The sequence below is a fragment of the Diaphorina citri genome, unplaced genomic scaffold, assembly GCF_000475195.1.
Source record: "Diaphorina citri unplaced genomic scaffold, Diaci psyllid genome assembly version 1.1 scaffold131, whole genome shotgun sequence".
NCBI classification, from domain to species: domain Eukaryota; kingdom Metazoa; phylum Arthropoda; class Insecta; order Hemiptera; family Psyllidae; genus Diaphorina; species Diaphorina citri.
The window spans coordinates 66,982-77,091 of NW_007377568.1; the positions used below are offsets into that span (position 1 = coordinate 66,982).

Genomic DNA, 10,110 nt, shown 5'->3' on the forward strand with positions numbered 1-10,110 from the left:
TTTATTTGATACATCAAACGGGTTCTTGCCCTTTACTAACTATGCTACAATAATTCCCTATCTAGACCTAGCATGATTTTTATACTGTCTAAATCTTCGATATCAAAATGTAGAAGAATGACTATAGGGCACTAGACTGAAGATATCTATTGTTCCATCCGATACCTATGATCAAAAACAAAGTGTTTGGATCATGTGATGGAGGAAACTCTGCAAGAGAGGCAAGATAACGAATTGGAAGCTCTTGAGGTTAGTACTCACCTACTGTACGTACTTTCTGTACTAAACTTACTTCTATGGCTTAGGCTTTCTCAGCCATATGCCTGTTCTACAACACACCTCCATTGTGCCAAGTCTCGAGCAATCTCTTGCCAGGATTGACTCCTACCTCAAGGATATCATTCAAAAGCTTGACTACTCTAGAGGTTATTGATCACCCAAATTGTGGCCTGAAACTACCAGGTGAATCACACTCAAGACACTTTAGTCACTTATAGTGGCCTATTTCATTAGGTCTTCTCAAAGTGTAGATTTGGGTGTTTGTACTGTACATGTGCAGAGTAAAATCATGCTAGACTACTCTAGAGGTTATTGATCACCCAAATTGTGACCTGAAACTACCAGGTGAATCACACTCAAGACACTTAGTCACTTGTAGTGGCCTATTTCATTAGGTCTTCTCAAAGTGTAGATTTGGGTGTTTGTACTGTACATGTGCAGAGTAAAATCATGTTCAAGGTGTTTTCTCAAACACCTTGATCCTCTGCCAGAACTTTGAATTTTAATAAACACTCCAATACAAGAAACACTTGAAATTTTAATATCACAGCAACTTACCTTTTTCTTCTGATTCTACAGGCAATCTTTGGAGATGATCTACAAAATAAAAGACTGGAGGGCACAGACTGGAGTCCACTGGACATTGAACTCACAGTCTATCCTCAACAAGGCAGCAGCTTTGGTACAAAACAAATCCATGCCAGACTCAACCTCCAAGTTAAGTGCTCAGCTAACTACCCGAATGAAATACCTCACATTGAGCTGACCAAAAGCAAAGGCCTATCCTTGCCACAGCTGGCACAATTGCAGCAGGAATTGGATGGGCTGATGAATCAACTTAAAGGAGAAGTCATGATATTTAACTTGGTGCAGCATATCCAGGTAACAAATATCATTTTCATTAGAAAACAAATCAACTACCCCCTGTAAGTAAGTACCTACTTCTTGGAATATTATATTTGCAATGATTTTTTTTTCTTTCTACTCTCTAGAAATCAAACCTTTCTTATTTTCTTGCAATATAAAACACAGCCCTTTGTTTCATCAATCTTAACAATTAAATTGTCCATGCTCTTGATTTGTATCACTTCCAGAAAGTTTTGCACGAGTACAATCGGCCAGGATATCAGTCTTTCTATGATGAAATGATGACACGACAACAACTCCAAGACCAACAGGAAATGTTGCTGAAAAAAGCTGAGGAAGATCAAATTCGACAAAGAGTGCTGCATGAAATCCATTTCAAACAAGAGGCCATCAAAGATGAGTTCAAAAGAAAGAGAAACTCGGTGCAACTTCAAAGGTAAATCAAAAAGTATACAAAGAACAAAGAGGTTAGGAAATAATTTTCAATATTGGTGTCAGTAACCAGTGTCAAAACAGGATGCACAGAGAGAAAAACTATTCATTTATTTTCTTTGCTGCCTTAACTTTAACTCCTTAAGTTAAAGAACAAAGTGAATATTTCTGTGACATCCTAGTTGCTACATTTTTGTAAACTTACCATTTAAATTTACAGCTGCTGTACTGACTCGATTTTTACATCATTTTTCAGGAAGGAGAGTGAAAGTGAGCCTATTGCTGTTACACCTCCTAGTATCACATGCTCACCTAAACATGAACCTTGGAAACTCAAACTGAAAGAGGTAAGTGCTTTGAACAAAATGTTTGCTTAATTAATTCCATTGACATAAAGCTCTCCTATATCACTCTGAGGTTAGGTTACATTTTTTTTTTTTTTTTTACTTGCCTCTCTAAGTAATGTTTGCCCTCTTTCAGGCGGATTCAGCCAGTAGTAAATCGGACGATATGCTAAGCCAATGGAAAAGCCTGGCTCATTCTAGGGTGGACAAGGAATTTCAGCTTCTGGACTGGCTGGGCAAAGGTGCTTTTGGTGATGTCCTTAAGGTACGAATAGAAGCTCAAATTTCCTATCTCTTGTGTCTAAATTATGTTTTTTAGAAGAATGTAACAATTTCCTTTAAATTTATCTTGATAGGACTACGGATTCAAGAGTTTTCAGTTATCAATGTTATCATAGAACTACTTACGTAGGTTTTTCAACCTAAAAGTCACTTTTTTCGTGAATTAAGAATTCGCTATCTCTACTGACCAATCTGATGCAAACTCGGTGATTTACAACCTATTTAAACAAATCAAAAAAGACTGTGCCGGTCTTGAAAATTGCCAAATAAAAATTCTTCCTTGTCGTTCTTATGTTTATTCAAAGGTCTGAAACATCCTCGTTATTCTTATATTTTCCTCGCAGGTTCGGAACAAGCTAGACGACCGTCTGTATGCTATTAAGCGTATTCCCCTGAATCCGAAGAACAAGCAACTGAACAAGAAGATCATGCGTGAAGTCAAACTACTATCCCGTCTCAATCATGAGAATGTGGTGCGCTATTATAACTCCTGGATAGAGAGTGGCTCCAGTGAACAGCAGCTTGAAGATTCTGATGATGAAGGTATTCTGAATCATTATTATAAGATCCAGAACCAAACTTAGGTAGTTTTTTTTTTTCTTCTTTTTTTTCAATTCTATTTCTTTTTATTTTTTGTTGTTTTCAGAAAGTGGACATTTACAGTTTAGGAATCATCTTCTTCGAAATGTGCTACCATCCTCTGAGCACAAGTATGGAGAGAACGAAAATCCTCACTGATCTGAGACTGAAAGAAATCAAACTACCTCCTGACTTCTGTACTGCCGATACCTACCGCCAAGTTTATATTGTTAGGTATGTTTTTTTTTCCAAATGCTTGGTTGGTAGCGCGTCCTGTGCGTCTCCCTTGTAAGCGCTAGGTCGCGGGTTCGATTCCCGCCCGGGGCTTATTCTATCCTAAACGGATAATGTTTGTTCTCGGAACGGCTGGCTTTCTCCTATCCTGTCTTCCTTCTCTTCGATTTTGTAATGATTAGACCTTAGCAGTTACAGTTCCCTCTATCAAACCTCTTTAAAAAAATCTCTTCTGATTTAACATTTCCAGGTGGTGTCTGAACCATGACCCTAGCAAGAGACCTAGCTCTGAGCAGAACACTCTGATTTAAATTACATTGCCCACAGGACGTTCGGGGAAAAAAAATCGGATGATACTCATGATAAGTGGGAACGGGCCTTTAGTCAAGATATATTCCTGGTGGATTTCATCAACCTTCTTTTTAGACAGCCTGTTAGCTTAACAGCCCTGTTAAGCCTATACAAATCAAATGGAACTTAACTGGCTGTTAGCTTAACAAGCCTTCTAAGGACTGAAAAAATATTGGTGAAATCCAATTCACCATACATCTACTATTGTGCTCATTTTAATCTCTCTCCCCACACAGATCTATACAAATCAAATGGAACTTAACTGACTGTTAGCTTAACAGGCCTTCTAAGGACTGAAAAAATATTGGTGAAATCCAATTCACCATACATCTACTATTGTGCTCATTTTAATCTCTCTCCCCACACAGAGCGATGCTGGACGTGTGTACCGAGTCATCTTCTTCCCAGTCAGCAGCAGGTTTCAGTCTCTCCCTAGACAAGCTGGTGGCTGCCGGTAGTTCAGTCCAATGCACTGGTACTGTGGCTAGTACCTGTGATGTACTCCTGTGTAGCATAGGCAAGAGTCTACTGCACACTCGACTCAATATAGTACGCGACCTGTGGCAAGCTGGGGTCCGGTGCTCGGTGCTTGATCAGCTGGAGGTAAAATGATTTTTCATGCCAGCCTAGTTAGAAAAAGATTTCTTGTCAGCCTAGTTAGAAAAAGATTTTTTATGCCAGCCTAGTTAGAAAAAAAAAACTTATGCCAGCCTAGTTAGTTAGAAAAAGATTTTTTTATGCCAGCCTAGTTAATTGGAAAAATATTTTTCGCCAGCCTAGTTAGCTTGGTATGCCAGCCTAGTTAGAAAAAGATTTCTTGTCAGCCTAGTTAGAAAAAGATTTTTTATGCTAGCCTAGTTAGAAAAAAAAATTATGCCAGCCTAGTTAGTTAGAAAAAGATTTTTTTATGCCAGCCTAGTTAATTGGAAAAATATTTTTCGCCAGCCTAGTTAGCTTGGAAGGTAGCTCGTCTGGCTTGTCAGTGCTAGGTCGCTGGTTCGATTCCCGCCCGGAACGGATTTTATCCTGAACGGATAAAGTTCGTTCTCGGAACGACTGGCTTTCTCGTATCCTGTCTGCTTCTCTCTTCATTTTCGGAACGATTTGGTTGATTAGCCGTTACAGTTCCCTCTATCGCACCTCTAGAAAAAAAAATGACTATATTCAGTCTCATTCGATCAGGATAAACAAGGTATATTTTATTCTATAGCTATACCATCTGATCGCCTGTAAAAATATGTATCAGAACCAAAGGCTAACCAAAGGTATAGCAATAGAGTCTGGTGGAGGGACTTTGTTCATCGACCTGTCCTATAGGATAGAACGATAATGGTTATGTATGTATTATAAGATCACAGTACGAAGAGGTTTTATAGAGGGTACTGTAACTGCTAAGGTCTTATCGTCCCGAAATCGAAGAGAAAAGGAAGACAGGATAGGAGAAAGCCAGCCATTCCGATATTTTTTAGATTTGATAGAGGGAGCTATAAGAACGGAGGTCTTATCGTGCCGAAATCGAAGAGAGAAAGAGTACCGGATAGGAGAAAGCAAACTGTACTAAGAATGAACCTTATCTGTTTACTTATGAAGTTTACTCCGGGCGGAAATTGAACCCGCGGCCTAGCGCTTACCAGGATTTTTAGATTTGATAGAGGGAGCTATAAGAATGGAGGTCTTATCGTGCCGAAATCGAAGAGAGAAAGAGTACCGGATAGGAGAAAGCAAATTGTTCTAAGAATGAACCTTATCTGTTTACTTATGAAGTTTACTCCGGGCGGAAATTGAACCCGCGGCCTAGCGCTTACCAGGCAGACGCGTTAGGCTGAGAAGGCTGGACAAACACCTTCAATCAAGGAAAGTAAAGTCCAATAAAAAAAATAAATAAATAAATAAATAAATAAAATCCTCCTTTACTTTCATTGTCTTATCTTCTTAAACCCCAATCCTTCCAACACCATGAGATAGGTAGGTAGGTGCCTTTCCTATCTGACGGGCACGGAAGCCCACTCCGAGGCTTAAGTGTGAGGGCAAACAGCCCTGAAGGATGGGTTGAGCTTCTACGAAAATATCCTCTAGGAAGGAAAGTAATGTAAAATGTAAATGCAGTTTGTGTTATCATATCACAACTATGGTGCTCACTGTAGCATTGTAGGATTTTCCCCAATATCTCAATAATCCTAACATCCAATGTTTACCTACCATGCTGGTAGGTAGGTAGTTGCCTTTCCTATCTGACGGACGCGGAAGCCCACTCCGAGGCTCAAGTGTGAGGGCAAACAGCCCTGAAGGATGGGTTGAGCTTCTACGAAAATATCATCTAGGAAGGAAAGTAATGTAAAATGTAAATGCAGTTTCTTTGTGTTATTATATCACAACTATGGTGCTCACTGTAGCATTGTAGGATTTTCCCCAATATCTCAATAATCCTAACATCCAATGTTTACCTACCATGCTGGCACCGGTCGCTATGCGCATTTATATGTCATAGCTACTCATTTTCCTCACGAGGCGGAGTGGGCCCCAAAACACCCAGTCACGGAAGCAATCATTTGCATGATACAAATTTCTTGACCCCCCCGGCGGGAGTCGAACCCGGGTCTCCCGCGTGCAAGGCGAGCGCAGCGACCACTACGCCATGGGAGCTGACCTAAAGGAAAGTAATGTAATGGGCTCAATTTTCTTCTTCTCTCTCAGGAAGTATTTGTGGTAAGGTGGACGGAGCTCGTGATATTAAACAGAATGGCAGAGGCGCTGGTATTGATGTGCAACCATTACAGCAGTGTGGTCTAGGTCCGAATGAAATGGACTTGATGAGATCAGGAGATGAAAGTGATTCGGAAAGCCCTGACGAAGATTGGATTTCATTTCTGTAAGTTTTTTTTACTATTTACTTTAATAGGTATATTTTATTTATTTTTTAGTTAATAGAGTTTTTTTTCTTATTCATTCATTTATTTATTAAGACTGATGTCTGTTTCGTAGCATACCCATGCTTGTATGCCCCTAGTTAGATGAGCGTACTATTTACTTTAATAGGTATATTTTATTTATTTTTTAGTTAATAGAGTTTTTTTTTCTTATTCATTCATTTATTTATTAAGACTGATGTCTGTTTCGTAGCATACCCATGCTTGTATGCCCCTAGTTAGATGAGCGATAAGAGACACACAGAACAAAATACTTCCCAATTATGTACTCGATCTAGACGAGAACACTAGAAAGAAAACGGTTTTTTTTTGTCTACTCTGAGAATCGAGCTCAGGACCTTCTGCAAGGTAATGAATTGCTCTACCACTAAACACAAGGAATAATAAGGATTGTCTACTCTGAGAATCGAGCTCAGGACCTTCTGCAAGGTAATGAATTGCTCTACCACTAAACACAAGGAATAATAAGGATGGATTTCACCAATAATTTTTCAGCCCTTAATAGGCCTGTTAAGCTAACAGTTCAGTTCCATTTGATTCGTATAGGCTTAACAGGCTGTTGGGGGATAAAAAGCAAGTTGGTGAAACCCACCCTAAATGTCTAATATTAATCAAGGAATATATTTATTTTCATATTTTCAGGCCCGGATCTCGAAGTGTACTCAATGATAGTTCGGACTCGTACGAGAGTAGTTCGGATGAAGAGTCCTCGCCTGGATCGTCTGACAACACTGCCACTCTACACAACGGCAACACTGTTCAGCTCATGCAATACATGTATATTCAGATGGAGTTCTGTGAGAAGAGCACCCTGCGTAGCGCCATTGATAATGGGTAAGATAGATGCTGCAATTGCTGCATATTTGCCTGCCTTGTTAGCTCAGTCGTAAAGCCTGGTAATCGAGAGATATTCAGTTGAATCCCAACCAAGATAAGAAATTTCATCCTCAATTACTTGAGAATACGACCTGCTAAAAGGGGTTCATGTGAAGATACACAGGCGTGCTTACTGAAACTTTGCCTGGTGCATTGTTATGATCGCGATTATGGGTATTATTGGTAGGGCCAATTCCTTAAAGGTTCTTGTGAGCTACAAATGTACATAGGCTATGATTTTTCTATAATGCTTCTATTCTTTAAGTAGCAAGTACAACAACATACCTACGAGCTACGATAGGAATGGACCCCAACAATTTTGTTATATTAACTTTTGGGGGGGAGGGGGACGAATACGGTATGACCCTTTAATTAAAATTGGATAGAAACATGGTGCTATTTTATTGGTAATGCATGTGGGTTCGAAATCCCAACAATTTTGTTAGATTAACTTTTGGGGGGGAGGGGGACGAATACGGTATGACCCTTTAATTAAAATTGGATAGAAACATGGTGCTATTTTATTGGTAATGCGTGTGGGTTCGAAATCCCAACAATTTTGTTATATTAACTTTTGAGGGGGACGAATGACGAATACGGTATGACCCTTTAATTAAAATTGGATAGAAACATGGTGCTATTTTATTGGTAATGCTTTGCTGATGTGTGTATTGCATGTTGCAGACTCTATGAGGACATGGGACGGGCGTGGCGGTTACTAAGGGAGATCATTGAAGGTCTGAGTCACATTCACTCGCAAGGTATAATACATCGGGATCTGAAGCCCGTCAACATATTCATTGATTATGAGGACCATGTGAAGATTGGGGACTTTGGTCTCGCTACCAACATCTTGCAGAAGTAAGTAATCGGGCCTGCCTTGGTGACGTAGTGGTGTGTTCGCCTGATAATCAAGAGGACGTGGGTTCAAACACAGCCAAGGCATTGATTTTTTTTTTCTTTTTTTTTTTTAGAATCTGGTCACATAATAATGAAATTCCAAGGATTAGGTGGTAGAGACCAACTCTGGCGTTCCGTGGGATCCCTTTTTATCTGGTACCTATTGAATTGAAAGTAATATCTCCTCCATTTATTAACGTGTTAATTTACACTTGTCAATTTAACAGGCAAAATCCATGTTTCTCTTGTTCACTTGCTCTCCCCTTCACTTGCATTTACTGTAATCCTACTATCCTGATTTGCAGACATGCAGGACCTTTAGCCAGAGAACTGACGGGGTATATTCTTCCTCCCATTGATTCGACTGCATTCTACTCACATGATACTTCACACACTGGTCAAGTTGGCACTGCCTTGTATGCAGCCCCCGAGTTGGACTCGCATGGAGTCAAAGCCATGTATAATCAGGTATGTACAGGGTGAGGCGCGGCAATTTCCTTTTTTGAAATTTCCAGTGTACAAGTTATGAAAAGTTCAGCAGATTAAAAAAGGTGGAAATTTATGTTTCGACTTAGTTCACTCCTCAAAATTATTTTTCAAAGCAGCAGAAAGCATTTTATGTAGAAAGTTATTTTTCAAATGAATCTGATAGTAACAGTGCAGCGCGCGTTTTGTCTTCGTTATGGTGTCCTGAGTCCTGCGGGTTTTATGGGGTTACCTGAAGGCTGAAGTTTACAAAGATCGTCCGAAGACCCTTGAGGAATTGAAGCACAACATCCGACGAGAAAATGGGCCGTCTACCGGTAGCAATGTTCAGAAATCGCTTCAGAAATTTCAGAAATCGCCTCCATCAGTGTATCGAGAATGGCGGTCGTCATTTGAATGGAGTACTGTTCGAAACAACATAAAGTCAAATTTCCAACATTTCTTGATTCTCATCCATCAACAGAAGTCAAGAAAGTATCACAGATTTTTTTTTTTAAATCGACGTTTCAAAAAAGGAAATTGCCGCGCCTCACCCTAATCCACTTTAAGGTATCAGCCTCGTAAGGACAATTGAGTAGCTACTTTAATCGAGTAGCGACCAGTGACGGAATTACCAGTGTACAAAGACTATTGAAATATGGAAATTGATTGCAAAGAAGGCACTTAGTTCTGTGATATTCACAAAAGTTGTGAAAAGGTTCTGCTTAACCACAAAGAATTTATGCTCCGATTCGATTTTGATGTTTTTTTTTTTTTTTTTTTTTTTTTTTTTTTTTTTAAAATCTTTGGCTATTGAAGAGTTATAAATGGACTAATTTGTGCCGCGCTGATGGTCTATGAAATAAAGGGAGGTCAATGAGACTCCTAATCCTCTCCAAAACCCAGCGCTGGTACAGAACAATCCTTGTCAGAGGGGATGGTCTCCACCTCCATACACAGTAGTGCACCCCTCGACGAGTCTCGATCAGAGAACGATCCCAGTACAAGTCTGTGGTGGAACCTTTACAAATTTAGTCTTATCTAAAAAAATTTCTCCAAAACTATCTCCCTTACAGTTGACGATTCCAGATTAGTAATGTTTTAGCTTCTCTTCCTCCTGTCCTATCATCTTTCGGGTCGGCAGGCTCTTGTTCTGTAATAGGCAAATCCTATCTTATTTCGGGCCCGCCCTTAGCCTTGGGCGCTGGATCGCCGAATGTTCCCTCCTTCGTGTCCTGCGCGATGGTTGGTTCCGTAAACTTTTTTTTTTTTTTTTTTTTTTTTTTTTTTTTTTGTCATGATTGTTATATTTGACCACCGCGCCATCCATAGCCGTTCATGTCTTCAGTCCTCCATCAAAACTAAAGAAAGTCAGAGTCTAGTCACTCCTAAAAGCAAGAGAGGTATGAACACGAGTCTCCTACCCATCGTGTAAAGCTTCCTTCTACTAAGGATTTGACATTTACAGGTGAAAGACTTTTGTTGTTTTTTATTTTTCTTTATCTTAACTTTTTTTTCTTCTTTTTTTTTTGATGGATTCATTTTAATAATATGTAATTAATACTATACCTCAA

General features: G+C 39.5%; 1 protein-coding gene across 1 annotated transcript in view; it reads left to right on the forward strand.

Annotated features, from left to right (window-relative positions):
• Positions 1 to 80: 80 nt before the first annotated feature.
• The window catches only part of LOC103525001 (eIF-2-alpha kinase GCN2), a 21,881-nt gene continuing 11,851 nt past the window's right edge, over positions 81 to 10,110 (forward strand). The window contains exons 1-10 of the mRNA XM_026820239.1: positions 81 to 249; positions 859 to 1,161; positions 1,374 to 1,582; positions 1,835 to 1,925; positions 2,059 to 2,187; positions 2,549 to 2,747; positions 6,063 to 6,237; positions 6,938 to 7,129; positions 7,856 to 8,032; positions 8,377 to 8,539. Of these exons, the coding sequence (XP_026676040.1) occupies positions 199 to 249; positions 859 to 1,161; positions 1,374 to 1,582; positions 1,835 to 1,925; positions 2,059 to 2,187; positions 2,549 to 2,747; positions 6,063 to 6,237; positions 6,938 to 7,129; positions 7,856 to 8,032; positions 8,377 to 8,539 (1,689 nt within the window). The 5' untranslated portion in view covers positions 81 to 198. The remainder of the gene's footprint in view (positions 250 to 858; positions 1,162 to 1,373; positions 1,583 to 1,834; positions 1,926 to 2,058; positions 2,188 to 2,548; positions 2,748 to 6,062; positions 6,238 to 6,937; positions 7,130 to 7,855; positions 8,033 to 8,376; positions 8,540 to 10,110) is intronic.